The 15,158-nt window shown below is 41.3% G+C and overlaps 1 protein-coding gene across 3 annotated transcripts in view; it reads right to left on the bottom strand.

Moving 5' to 3' along the window:
* The window catches only part of pdss1 (prenyl (decaprenyl) diphosphate synthase, subunit 1), a 43,646-nt gene that overhangs the window by 27,439 nt on the left and 1,049 nt on the right, over positions 1–15,158 (bottom strand). For all 3 annotated transcript variants that reach the window (XR_010969133.1, XM_068014023.1, XM_068014029.1), the window contains exons 2-5: positions 9,550–9,617; positions 7,337–7,469; positions 5,206–5,336; positions 2,342–2,483 (exon numbers count right to left, since the gene is read on the bottom strand). Coding sequence is in view for 2 of the 3 variants with exons in the window: in XM_068014023.1 (XP_067870124.1) it covers positions 2,342–2,483; positions 5,206–5,336; positions 7,337–7,469; positions 9,550–9,617 (474 nt within the window). In the remaining variant the exon portion in view is untranslated. The remainder of the gene's footprint in view (positions 1–2,341; positions 2,484–5,205; positions 5,337–7,336; positions 7,470–9,549; positions 9,618–15,158) is intronic.

The raw sequence follows: 15,158 nt of genomic DNA, 5'->3' as shown, positions 1-15,158 counted from the left end.
ACCCCGCAAGGGTCTGTGTTGGTGCTTCAAATAATCACTATTTATTACTTAGGTGACGGGATAGAAAGTCACATAATCAAGTTTGCCAATGCCACAAAGATAGATGGCATTGTAATAGATCAAGTGAAATGGACAAAACTATGACAAACAGATTTCAATGTAGACAAATGTGAGGTTATTCACTTTGAACCTAAAAAGGATAGAACAGGATACTTTCCAAATGGTGAAAAGCTAGAAACTGTGGAAGTCCAAAGAGTCTTGGGAGTCCACATACATAGATTATTAAAATGCACAGGTACAGAAAATAAAAGGTTAATGGAATGTTAGCCTTTATACCTAGAGGACTAGAATACAAAAGGGGGTAGAGGTTACGCCACAACTAAACAAAGCCCTGATCAGACCATACCTTCACCACTGCTGGGCATCATGTTTTAGGAAGGATATATTAGCCTCTGAGGGACAGCAGCATAGATTTACCAAAATGATACCTGGACTTCAAGGCTTAAATTACAGGATGAGATTAAACAAACTAGGGTTACATTCCCTGGAATTTAGGAAGTTAAGGAGTGATTTGATCCAAGTTTAGGATATTAAGGGGAACACAGATAGAGTAGATGGAAACTATTTCCATTGGTTGGGGAGTCTAGGAGTGGGGGCATGGTCTAAAAGTTAGAGACTGACCATTCAGGAGTGAAGTTAGGAAACACTACTACATGCAAAAGGCAGGAGAAGAGCAGAACTCTTCTGCAAATGGCAACTGATCCTAGGTCAGTTGTTAAATCTATCAATCTCAGATATAAAATTATGTATTTCTGAAAACGGAGACATATTGTCGAAGCTTTTCATCTTGCACTCATCAGGACAAATCAAAAGAATACCAATGTAAGGGAAGCAACACATTTATACTATATAAAAGAGAGTGCTGATTGGTTGGCAAGTGGAGTCTGACTGGTTGAGGTGTTGCCATGGAGAATGCACCAGCTTATGGTGCCCGACAGTTAACTGCCAAGCTTTCTTCGAAATTTAAACAAGGCAACTTGACTCTGGTCAAGGAATTTCCCTAAGGAATGAATCAGCAAATGGCTGTCACTCATTTTGTTTAGCTGTAACAGACGCAATGTGTGTACATGTTCTGTCTGCAAAGAACAGGGTTCTGTGTATTAATATATGTAGCTTCCAGTATGTGCAAATGCGCCACACTGAGCCCGACTGACAATCTTAAATTGGTTGTCAGCGTAATTCTTAGTACACCGAGGATTATTTATCAACTGTTGTTCAAGTGCGGAATCACATCTAGTGTTGGACACAGTGTTTAAAGTTCTGCAAGCATGGGCTGGTTGGGTACAGTCTGTACCTTGCCCGCTGCAAACAGCAGAAAGGACATGTTGCTTGATACAATCCGCCAGTCTTTGGGATGTATGGACTATATACCTAGCATCACACTGGCACTGAAATTCATACATCACATTACTCATTTGTGCGATGGGCAGAACGTTTTTTTGGCTTGCCGGCAGCATCCTATTAATGGCGAACACCACATGTATTGCTCCTGCATAGTAGCAGCGCGAAACAGCTAGCTTCACCTGTTGCTCATATTTCTGGGATACATTACCCTTCCAGGGTAATCTGAGCACACTGAGGAAAAGTGCCCAGTCTATCTAAGAATTATGCTGACAACCAATTTAAGCTTGTTAGTCGGGCTCGCAGTGTGACTCATTTGCACATACTGGAAGCTACATATATTAATACACAAGATCCTGCTCTTTGCAGACAGAAAGAACATGTAAACACATTGCACCTGTTTCAGCTAAACAAAATAAGTGACAGCCATTTGCTGATTCGTTCCTCAGAGCAATGCCTTGACTAGAGTCAAGCTGCCTAGTTTAAACTTCAAACAAAGCTTGGCAGTTAACTGTCAGTCACCATAAACTGATGCATTCTCCATGGCAATGCCGCTACCAGAGTCCACTTGCCAGCCAATCAGCACTCTCTTCTCATATAGTATAGTATTTGTTGCTTCCTTTACATTATGAATTGTCCTGATGAGTGCAAGATGAAAGCTTCGACCAAATGTGTCTGTTTTCAGCAATACTCAAAGTTCTGTATTACCAAATGACAATTTTAAAATTATGTTAACCAATGGTATTAAGGGATACAGTATAAAGGCAGATATATGGTGTTTGGTCACAGATCTTAACATGCTCTTGGAGAACAGGTTCGAAGGGCTAAATGGCCAACGCCTGTTCTTTTATAATTTATAGCATATAGTCTATAAAAATGACTCAGCTCTTCATTTCTTGATTGGGCATAAAGAATTAGTTCTCAAAGTAGTCACACTCACCTTTCTCTCTCCCCAGATTTTATTTACTGTAATTTTAGCCCGTCGAGTATCTGACCCATCAATTACATCATCATGTACAAGGCTAGCAGTGTGGATCATCTCTACGATCATGCCTATTGAATGTTGGCTTTTCAACAGTTCCCTAGATAGCATGAATGGAAAGAAAATTTTAAAAATGTTAGTACTGTGATTTTGCCCTTGGACGAAAATGAAACAGGATTCAGTTCATCAAAACTGCTACTTCAGGTAGTTTGGGAAGGTGACACTGTATATAAAAAAAAACTCTGCACTATCCACTCCATCAGTATGATTGCAGAAAAACTAACTGCACAAAGTTCTGTTGGGACTTGAGCTATTCTGCCACTGAATATTCAAAAAGTCAAATATTTTAATAAATATAGGTGTGCAAAATATTACATCTAAACTACTCCCTCCTTCCTCATAGCACTCGCCAACAGACCAGCCATGCAGATTTACATTCTGGGCTATTTTGATGAAAGTATTTAATTGTAGCACTGCTTTTTTCAGTAGTCAGAAAACAAGAAAAGTCTTGTCGCATTCCTGGTTTTTAAACTTGTGGATCAATGTATGTCAAGAATTTAATTAGTACTAGTTGGACCAGCAACAATGGAGTTACTCAGCAACACGACGATATACCCAGACAAAAAAAAAAGAGGCCGAGATAAGCAATTATACAGTGCTATAAAAAGCATCATTTCACCATTTTTATTTTAAAGATGATCTTCCTGTGTGAGTGCCATTTGGCTTTTTTTAAAAATGTAGAACTAGTAAGGAACGACATTCCTATTTATCGTTTAGATCAGTTGGATTGCACTTCAGAATGTTCAGTTGTTTAACTAACACTGCAACAAGCAATTCAAGAAGCAGGACTATGCATTTTATATTGTTTCTGCTTTGAACAGAAGTCACAGATTAATTAGGGTTATGGTTGTAAGTGGACCATAAGAGATGCGGTGAGGCCTAATAGGGACAAAGTAGAGGTGCAAGGCAAGCCTAGAATACTTAATGAGTACTTTGTGTTTACCAAGGAAGAGGATGCTGATAAAAATGATCAGTAGAAGTGGAGATGGTAGAGGTAACAGGTGGGGTGAAAATTGAGAGGCAGGAGGTACTGGAATGGCTGGCTATGCTGAGAGTGGATAAGTCGCCTGGTCCAGATGGCTTGCATCCCAGGTTGCTAAAGGAAGTGGGGGTGGAGCTAATGAAGGGCTTGTCATAATTTTCCAATCTTCCCTAGATAAAGGGGAGGTGCCAGTGGATTGGAGAGTGGCAAATGTGACACTCTTATTCAAGAAAGGGTGTAAAGATATTCCTAGTAACAACAGGCCAGTCAGTTTAACATCTGTGGTGGGTAGAAACAATAATAAGGGGGAACAAAAACAGCCGCTTGAAGAGATTTGATTTAAGTAAGGAGAGCCAGCACAGATCGTGCTTGTCTAATCTAGTTTAATTTTTTGATGAAGTAGGTTGAATGGAAAGCAATGGATGTTATCATAGAGTCATACAGCATAGAAACAGGCCCTTTTGTCTTTATGGATTTTAAGAACGTGTTTAAAAGGGCTTGTAAACAAAATTGAGGTTCATGAATAGGAGGGTCAATTTTAGCATGGATAAAAAAAAAACTGGCTTAAGGACAGAAAACAGCGAGTGGTGGTAAATGGTTGTTTTTCAGACTGGAGATTGGTAGTCGGTGGTGTTCCCCAAGGGGAAGTGCTAGGACCAACGCTTTTTTGATATAAATGACTTAGATATTGGAATACAGAGTAAAATTTGAAAATTTACCGATGATACCAAACTTGGAGGTGTGCTAAACAGTGAGCATGATACAAAAGGATTGCAACAGGACATAGATAGGCTAGCAGAATGGGCAGACAAGTGGCAGATGGAATTTAATACAAAAGAAGTGTGAGGTGTTGCATTTTGGCAGAAGGAATAGTGAAGGGATAAATGGACTTACTGGCACGGATCTAAAGCATGTGAAGAGACCTGGCAGTCCATGTGCACAGAAGGTGGCAGGACATATTGCAAGAGTAATTAGCAAGGCATATGGGATCTTGGGCTTCATAAATCGAGGTATTGAGTACAAAAAACAGGGAAGTTATACTGAACCTTTATAAATATCTGGTTAGGCCACAGGTAAAGTATTGCATCCAGTTTCTAACATCCTTCCTAAAGTGTGGGTGAAAGAATCCTTGAGAGGGTGCAGAGGAAATTTAGCAAGATGGTCCCAGGGATGATGGATTTTAGCTACAAGGTTAGGTTGGAGAAACTGGGGCTGTTCTCCTTCGAGCTAAGAAGATAGACGTGTACAAGATTCTGACAGGTTTAGATACAGTAGACAAAGAAAAGCTGTTCCCATTAGCTGATGGCACAAGGACTAGAGGACAGATTCAAGGTTTTGGGCAAAAGATGCAGGGGGAATGTAAGGAAGAACTTTCTAAATGCAGCAAGTCGTAATGACCTGGAACTCACTGACTAAGAGGGTGTTGGAAGCGGAAATTGGATGGGCACTTAAGAGTTAAAACTTGAGTGTAAAAACTTAAAAAGTCACTTAGAACTTGCAGGGCTATGGGGATAGAGGAGGGGAATGGGCCTGCCTGTATTGTTCTGCAGAGAGCTGGCATGGACTTGATGGGTCAAATGTCCTCCTTCTGTATGGTAATGACTCTCTGACTCTATTTCATTAGTGTGGCTATGAAATGTAATTTGTATTTGTGTGCCAGTACAAGTACACAAATGATCTTCGTAAGTAAACAGAGGTATGCATTAGTAACATCCTGTATATTTCCAGTTTACTCAAAGCTTTCTATTTCAGCTAAGTTTACAAAATTTAGCTCACTCACCTGTTCTTGTTATGGTGGAGATTACATGCTTTTGCCATTAATATCACAATCATGGGCCGAAAAGCCTTCCCTTTTCCATCAAAATAGTAATCACAAATTTCTTTAAGGTCTGCTGAAGAAACTGCTAATAGCTGAAAAGCCATTTAAAGAGTTAAATCTCAAAATATGTATCACAAATAAGTTAATGAGTAGCAGCAAAAAAAAAACACATATTATAAGTGTTTGAATCTTTTCTAACCATCAACAACAGTTACCCAAATACAGATGTCAAGCAAACGGGCCAATAACTTGCAGATCATGAACCAAATCCTTGTTATACTCCTCCTCCCCCCTCATCTTCTTTTGAAGGTAGTAACTCATTTTAGGGAACAGTTCTACATTCAGCAGAAATCTTAATCAAGTGGCCTTTTGTTCAGTATAAAAGGATATTTAGTCATTTCACAGGCCAGCCCAGCCTTACCCTTGCCCTTACCCTCTGCACACAAACACACTTTCAACAGGCCATAATGGATTGTAGCTAGATTGAGGAAATCTTGCTAATTTTTACCATTCCTAACCGGAGGAAACTCTGTACTATGCCTCTATCTGTCTGTCTCTCCCCCTCCCCAAGTTTGCACAGCTGCTACCAGAGATTAAATGAGAAATTTTAATGGCCTGTATAGCAGGGTCAGTAAAACGCACATGACATCACATTGTGTCATTTAGGGCTTTCTGTATATATTCTAATCTACTGCAGCCTTAGGAAAAGAAAATAGGATTTTTTTTTATTAAGAAGTGTTTCTATGGTACTAAAACCAACATGTAAAGGAGGTTAAAAAAACCCAAATAAATCTACTTTAAATTAAAAGAAAAAGTATACTTGTCCAAGCAAACAAATAAAAGAAAATGGACTATTAAGAGTAGCTGAATAGTCTCTTTCCTCCATTATCTCAATAATTGCAGTTTTAATGTTGACTGCTCATACGCATCTAAAAATGTAATGGGGTAAAGTATAAGCCTTTGACTTATGGTAGTCATTGTAAGGTGTATTGTGTATTTTTATAAATTTAATGAAAAAAGTGAGAAAACCAGCATCATTTTGATGATTGTTTTAGATGGTGTGGATCCTTTCCTCAAGTTGAATTGGAGTATGTGTGCTGAAATTCCTGTCTAACCTGATTTTAGCAAAAGGTAGAAGCAGGCAAAAAATGTTTAGTTTAGAGATACAGCACTGAAACAGGCCCTTCGGCCCACCGAGTCTGTGTCGACCATCAACCACCCATTTATACTAATCCTACACTAATTCCATATTCCTACCACATCCCCACCTGTCCCTATACTCCCCTACCACCTACCAATACTAGGGGCAATTTATAATGGCCAATTAACCTATCAACCTGCAAGTCTTTGGCATGTGGGAGGAAACCGGAGCACCCGGAGGAAACCCACGCAGACACAGGGAGAACTTGCAAACTCCACACAGGCAGTACCCAGAATTGAACCCGGGTCGCTGGAGCTGTGAGGCTGCGGTGCTAACCACTGCGCCACTTTTTAAACTCATTCATTTAAAAGAGAATTTTGGTCCATAAGCCAATGAAATTTTAATATTCTTATAATTATGGTTTTTGACTAAAATTTAAATTATTTTTATGTTGGTTGCAACCCACCATCCTTCTCTCATCAAGCAGGCCAAATCCCATTTGTGAGGATAGGCACGTACTAGATACCTTGGCCTCAGCTCAAGTCATTTAACTAGGATGTGTATTAGTTGGATCACCCAGAGATTCTCACCACCATTTCCCACAGACTGCCACAAACTTGGCAATCTTGGAAAATCATTTGACAATTGGGCAATTGAGGGTATGAACTGGTATTCTGCTGTCTTAATGTCTGCTATGCTTTACAGGATCTCAATTTCAATTTTTAAAATAAAAATTAGACATTTTGTATCAAAAGCACTGTAGTTTATGTTGTAACCACACCATCATTAATGGAAATTACTGTTTCCACTCCAACCATTAGTTCAACCTTGAATAGATAAAACAATGCTTGTGAGGAAAACGTTTACAATTCTGTCATGACCTAGTTCTAAAAACCTTCAGTATTAATGAAAATTCTGGTCAGCAGAAATCAAAATGCGAGAGAGACTTACCCCTTTGATTTCATCATATAGATTCTTCAGGTCTTTCTGAGCTAACGTGTAGGGGTTCTTATACTCTTTGTCACTATGCACCTGGTTACAGCAGCATTTAGTCCTAGTAGTGTACATAAGTCTGGATGGAGTTCTAAAACAAGAGAGTCACCCCCGGTGTTAGCAGCATCTATTCATATCAAAATTAATTTAAACTAATTTCAAAAATGTCAAATGATCTGAATAGTTTGATGTGGAAAACCTACTGATCTCCCCATGTTTTTCTTCAATCTGCCTTTTTTGTTGAAAAAAAAGAGGCATTATCCTGCATCATTAGAACACTACAATTACCATAATATAACCAAATACCTGTTCAAAGAATCCTGAAATGATACAGCACAGGAGAAAGCTATTTGGCCCATCATACTGGCTCGGAAAGAGCTATTTAATTTGTCCCACTCCCCTCCCCATTTTCCATAGCCCTTCAATTTTTCCCCTTCAAGTATTCATTCAGTTCCCTTTTTAAAGTTATTACTCACTCTGCTTTCACCACACTTTCAGGGTAATAATAGCTCATAACTCACTGCTTTAAAAAGTCTTCTCATCTCGCCTTAGCATTTTTTGCCAATTATGTTAAATCTGTATCTTTCGGTTAGACCCTTCTGCCACTGAAAACAGTTTTTCCTTTTTTACTAAGCTCTTCATGATTTTGAACACCCCTATTAAATCTGTTCATAACCTCCTCTGCTCAAGAAATAACCCCATCTTCTCTAGTCTCTCCATGTAACTGAAGTCCCACATCCCTACAGCAATTCTAATAAATTGTCTCTGCACTCTCTCAAAGGCCCTGGCACCCTTCCTAAAGGGTGGTGTGCAAAACTGGACCCAGTACTCCAGCTGGAGCCTAACCTGTGACTTATAAAGGTTTATCATAACTTCCTTGCTTTTATACTCTATGCCTCTGCAGCCAAGGATCCTCTGATTTTTAACAGCCTTCTCAACTTGTCACTGTTGACACTTCAAATACTAATATCAAGTTAGATTTACTATGAACAAAACACAAAGGCATTGTAACAAAAATCATATATACACACAAGACTAAATTTATTTTGTGACTAAACTTAAAAAGCAACTAGCACGGCAACTAAATTAATCTGGTGTATGTTTTATTTAAAAAACCCACCTTCCCATTGATTGAGAAAAGTTGGTTTGTGCCAGCTCATCTCTTTTCCCCTCCCCCACACCCCTTTAAGTTTCATCATATATGCCAAGGAATTTTTAAAGTCACAGCCATGTACATAGCATTGAATTCTAATGGAACAGAAATATAAAAAGAGAAAAGTAACAGCTTTAGTTTTCCAATCAGAACAAAAGGATTGCTGGACTACTAAAACCTCCAACTTCAGAGTACCTACCGAAATCAAATATCGCTAGCCATACAGGCATGGCTAGAGTTTGTGCTTAAACAAATGTAAGCAAAAAAAAGGTGACTTTTTGACATATCTAGTTTTGATCAACAGAAAGACATCTTTAGGTATTAAATTTGTCTAATATTCTAAAGTGTCAACAAACACAACACTTAAAAAAAGGAAGAAATTGTGGGTTTTCCCAATGGCTCAGCGAGTTAATTCTGATTGGAATGGTTCTATAAAGAGAAATGGAAGCACAGGGGTTGTTGCTAAAATGAAGATTTAAGTTTTTTTTTAAATTCATGGGAAATTGCTCTTGATAAGGTGGTGGTCAGCTGCCTTCTTGAACCGCTGCAGTCCATGTGGCGCAAGTACACCCACAATGTTGTTCGGGAGGGAGTTCTAGGATTTTGACCGAAGGACATTGAAGGAACGGCAATATATTTCCAAGTCAGGATGGTATGTGACTTGGAGGGGAACTTACAGGTGGTGGTGTTCCAATGTGTCTGCTACCCTTGTCCTTTTAGGTGGTAAAGGTGGCAGGTTTAGAAGAATCACTATTGTTCTTCAGGGAAGAAAATCTGCCATCCTTAGATGGTCTGGCCACTATGCGATTCCAGAGCCGTAGCAAGGTGGTTGACTCTTGATTGCCCTCTGAAATGGCTTAGCATGCCACTCAGTTGTATCAGACCGCTGCAGAAAAGCTCAGTTGTATCAAACCGCTGCAAACAAGTCAAGGTACTTACTCCCTTTTCTACAAAGGGATGTGTAAATTGTTAGTACACACAATGTGACTGTACAAGGCATTTCTCAAAGGGTTCTTACCTCCACAAAGGATTTGGCTTCTTGTTAGCTGTAGTGTTTAAATAGATGCTTCTAGGTAAATGCAACTCCTGTACAGGAAAATAAAAATAACCATATTGAAATAATTGTAAAGATATAAGAACAAACATCTTCTCTACAGACTTCTGTCTGCTATCAACAAGAATCTGCTCCAGTCTTCACAATATCTATTTCAAAACAATTAAATATGAAACATTGAAGGAGTATGACCGACAAATTTCAGGTTCAATCACAATGGGGAGTGGGATGGCAGTGGTGCAGCAAAGGGAATTTTAAAATCTATGAATATCTGAAGCAAATAATGGATGGCGAGCAGAGCTTGCCAGAAATATTCTGAAGAACCCTCTTCTCAGTCTGTAGTATTGTCACTGGACTAGTAACCCAGAGACCCAGGGTATTGCTTTGGGGACATGGGTTCAACTCCCACCATGGCAGAAGGTGGAATTTGAATTCAATTAATAAACATCTGGAATTAAAAAGCTAGTGAAACCATTGTCGATTGTTGTAAAACCCCATCTGGTTCACTAATTTCCTTTCGGGAAGGAAATCTGCTGTCCTTACCCAGTCTGGCCTACATGTGACTCCAGACCTACAGCAATGTGGTTAACTCTTACATGCCCTCTCAGCACGCAGTTGTATCTAACCGCTACGAAGTCAATAAGGAATGAAACCAGAAGGACCACCTGGCAGTGACCTCGGCAGTGGAAATGACAACGACAAACCCAGCCCTGTCGACCCTGCAAAGTCCTTCTTACTAACATCTGGGGGCTTGTGCCAAAGTTGGGAGAGCTGTCCCACAGACTAGTCAAGCAACAGCCTGACAGTCATACTCACAGAATCATAACTTACAGACAACGTCCCAGACACCGCCTTCACCATCCCTGGTTATGTTCTACCCCACCGGCAGGACGGACCCCAAGTGGCAGCACAGTAGTATACCATCAGGAGGGAACTGCCCTGGGAGTCCTCAACATCGACTTCAGACCCCATGAAATCTCATGGCATTAGGTCAAACAAATCTCCTGCTGATTACCATCTACCGCCACCCCTCAGCTTATGAATCAGTACTCCTCCATGTTGAACACCACTTGGAGACAAGGGTGCAGAATGTACTCTGGATAGGGGACTTCAATGTCCATCACCAAGAGTGGCTTGGTAGCACCACTACTGACCAGGCTTGTTGCGTCCTAAAAGACTAAGCTGCTAGACTGTTTCTGCAGCAGGTGATGAGGGAAAAATATACGTGACCTCGTCCTCACCAAACTGCCTGCTGCAGACGGCATCTGTCCATGACAGTATTGGTAGGAGTGACCACTGCACAGTCCTTATGGAGACAAAGTCCTGTCTTCACACTGAGGATACCCTCCATCGTGTTGTGTGGCACTACCATTTAGCACGATGGGATAGATTTCGAACAGATCTAGCAATGCAAAACTGGGCATCCATGAGGTGCTGTGGGCCATCAGCAGCAGAATTGTATTCAACCATAATCTGTAACCTCAAGCCCGGCATATCCCTCACTCTACCATTGAACCATCCCAACTTGATGGTAATGAAGAGCGCAGGAGGGCATGCCAGGAGCCATGAGATGTCAAGCTGGCGAAACTACAACCCAGGACTACTTGAGTGCTAAACAGCGTAAGCAGCATGCAACAGACAGAGCTAAGCGATCCCATAATCAACGGATCAGATCTAAGCTCTGCAGTCTTGCCACATCCAGTTGTGAATGGTGGTGAACAATAAAACTAACTGGAGAAGGTGGCTCCACATAAATCCCCTTACTCAATGATGGGGGAGACCAGCACATCAGTGCAAAAAAGATAAGACTGAAGCATTTGCAACAATCTTCAGCCAGAAGTGCCGAGTTGATGATCCATCTTGGCCTCTTCCTGATGCCCCCAGCATCACAGATGCCAGTCTTCAGCCTATTCAATTCACTCCACGAGATATCAAGAAACGAAGAAAGATTAGATTAGAGATACAGCACTGAAAGGCATCAGAAACTGCAAAGGCTATGGGCCTTGACAACATTCTGGCAATAGTACTGAAGACCTATGCTCCAGAACTTGCTGCGCCCCTAGCCAAGCTGCTCCAGTACAGGTACAATACTGGCAATGTGGAAAATTGCCCAGGTAGGTCCTGTACACAAAATGCAGGACATGTCCAACCCAGACAATTACCGCCCCATCAGTCTACTCTCAAATCATCAGTAAATTGATGAAAGGTGTCGTCGACAGTGCTATCAAGCGGCACTTGCTCAGCAATAACCTGCTCAGTGATGCTCAGTTTGGGTTCCGCCAGGGCCACTCAGCTCCAGACCTCATTACAGCCTTGGCTCAAACACGGACAAAAGAGCTGAACTCAAGAGGTGAAGTGAGAGTGACTGCCCTTGACATTAAGGCAGCATTTGACAGAGTATGGCATCAAGGAATCCTAGCAAAACTGGCGTCAATGGGAATCAGGGGAAAACGCTCCGCTGGTTGGAGTCATACTAGCGCAAAGGCAGATAATTGTAGTTGTTGGTCAATGATCTCAGCTCCAGGACATCACTGCAGGAGATCCTCAGGTGTGTATCCTAGGCCCAACCATCTTGAGCTGCTTCATCAATGACCTTCCTTCAATCATAAGGTCAGAAATGGGGATGTTCGCTGATGATTGCACAAGGTTCAGCACCATTTGCGACTACTCCAATACGGAAGCAGTCCGTGTAGAAATGCAGCAAGACCTGGACAATATCCAGGCTTGGGCTGATAAGTGGCTTCAACAGCACTCAGGACGTTTGACACCATCTAGGACAAAGCAGCCCGCTTGACTGTCTGTGATTGGGGTGCCATTCACTCCATCCACCACCAACGCACGGTGGCAGCAGTGTGTACCATCTACAAGTTGCACTGCAGCAATGCACCAAGGCTCCTTTGACAGCACCTTCCAAACCCAAGACCTTTACCACCTAGAAGGACAAGGGCAGCAGATGCATGGGAACACCACCATCTGCAAGTTCCCCTCCAAGCCACACACTATCCTGACTTGGAACTATATCACTGTCGCTGGGTCAAAATCCTGGAACTCCCTTCCTAACAGCACTGTGGGAGTACCTACCTCAAATGGACTGCAGCAGTTCAAGAAGGCAGCTCACCACCACCACCTTCTCAAGGGCAATTAGGGATGGGCAATAAATGCTGGCCTAGCCAGCGACGCCCACATCCCAGGAATGAAGAAAAAAAAAAGTTGAGAATGAAAAAATACTAGAAATGCAGAGGACAGTCAGTAACTCAAAAAAGGCCATCTTTTCAGGTTCATCAAAACAGTGCTAGGTTAAGTCTAAAGAACAGTGCAGGTAGTCTTTGGATGAAAACTGGCCAGGAGGATAAAATGCTGAACTTGTGCTTAATGCACCATAAAGAATGCAGCAAAGTACAGGATCAGAAAAGACTGCAGTTCATATGGCTAGTTCCAAAAATTGAGTTCTCAATTGTCTTCTCCCTCAAATATTTATTTATTTTATTTATTTATTTAGAGATATAGCAATGAAACAGGCCCTTCGGCCCACCGAGTCTGTGCCGACCATCAACCACCCATTTATACTAATCCTATATTCCTACCACATCCCCACCTTCCCTATATTCCCCTACCACCTACCTATACTAGGGGCAATTTAGAATGGCCAATTTACCCATCAACCTGCAAGTCTTTGGCTGTGGAGGAAACTGGAGCACCCGGCAAAAACCCACGCGGTCACAGGGAGAACTTGCAAACTCCGCACAGGCAGTACCCAGAATTGAACCCGGGTCGCTGGAGCTGTGAGGCTGCGGTGCTAACCACTGCACCACTGTATCTATCTGATTCTCTCATCAATTTTAAATTAATATCTTATACTGCAAAATAAGGTTAAAAAACCGGATGTACTTTTTTTTGCAAAATAAGTGACCTCAAGAAGAGTGTTATTTTGAAATTATAATTCCAAAGATATGTGGCTGTCAAGAGACATCTTGACAAATACATGAATAGGAAGGGAATAGAGGGATATGGGCCCCTGAAGTGCAGAAGGTGTTAGTTTAGGCAGGCAAGAAGATCGGCGCAGGATTGGAGGGCCGAATAGCCTGTTCCTGTGCTGTACTGTTCTTTGTTCATATAAATTTGCTTCTGCAACATTTTTGACTGAAAAGGGGTCAAAAGAGGTGATAGAGACAGCTGAGAATAAGGGGAACAAAGCAGCATGAGTTTTAAAATATGAGCTCAGTGTTCAGGAAACTATGTTACCTGCTGGGGAAGCAGTAATTCCCCCAGATTTTTCATCCCTTTTAAAAGGGACTTAATTGGCATTCTCGACAACAGAATCACTAATACAATTATGCAGTTGAGTGATGCAGCTTAGCTTCTCCACTGTATCTGACTGAACATGAAAGTAGTATCACCAATCCAGTTTGGGGGTGGGGCGGATGCAATTCCATGATACGTTAAAAATAAACAGAACTAGGCAAACTGCATTAAAACTATAGTTTTAGTTGGCCATGTGAGCCACGTGGAAGATGGCAGGATCCCCAAGGACACATTGTACAGCGAGCTCGTCACTGGTATCAGACCCACCGGCCGTCCATGTCTCCGCTTTAAAGACGTCTGCAAACGTGACATGAAGTCCTGTGACATTGATCACAAGTCGTGGGAGTCAGTTGCCTGTGCTTTGTCTGATTAAACAAAAATACAGCATTTGAGAAAGCCATCAGAGTATGATCAGCACAGGAGGAGGACATTCACCCCGTTGTGGCCTGTGCCAGCTCTTTGGCAGAGCTATCCTATTAATCCCACTCCCCTGCTCTTTTCCCATAGCCCTGCAAAATTTTTACCTTCAAGTATTTATCCAATTTCCTTTTGAAAGTTACTATTGAATCTGCTTCCATCACCCTTTCAGGCAGATCACAACACCTCATTGTTTAATAAAAAAACCTGGAATTTGAAGTTATATTGACAATGAAACTGTCAGCATTCGCCGTCATTAAAACTGTGAAATTGACAGCAACTTTTGCTGACCGCCTGTGTGCAACCAAATGTGGATATCCACAGGGATGCGCCATTGAAGTCTCAGCAGACGGAAATCTTTAGAAATCACTTAAACTTCTACTTCATGCTATTAGTCTTGCTTTAAAAGCACTCGCAAAAGTTACAGCTTGTTGAATGGGGTGTAACTGGGTTTTTAAAGGGCATACTAAATTCATAATTACTGAACAACCTTTCTGGCTCTGAAAACTAATTTAATATAGTGTCATGATCCTGTCTTTTTTTTTCTGTCTGGAAAATATGTAGTGTCTTTAAGACAGCAAAGGATCAGTTCTGCTTTAAGAACAAGCAGGCCTCAGGATTTACCGAGAAAGTGCATTCTCATTGCCTTGGATACAGCCATTCGGAGACTGCGATTCAAAGGATGCATTCCCATTGCCTTGAATACAGCCTCTCGAACTGAGCATCGAGAGATACATTTGTTACAATTGAATTTTGAACTGGCTTATAGTGCAAACAGACCGTTCTAACAGGTGACACAGACAGATAGCTGTGTGTTAGCACCTGAAAGAAGAGCTCTCAGCTAATTTAAACTG

This window comes from Heterodontus francisci, chromosome 2 (genome assembly GCF_036365525.1).
Source record: "Heterodontus francisci isolate sHetFra1 chromosome 2, sHetFra1.hap1, whole genome shotgun sequence".
NCBI lineage: Eukaryota > Metazoa > Chordata > Chondrichthyes > Heterodontiformes > Heterodontidae > Heterodontus > Heterodontus francisci.
This window is presented reverse-complemented; position numbering and strand designations above follow the sequence as displayed.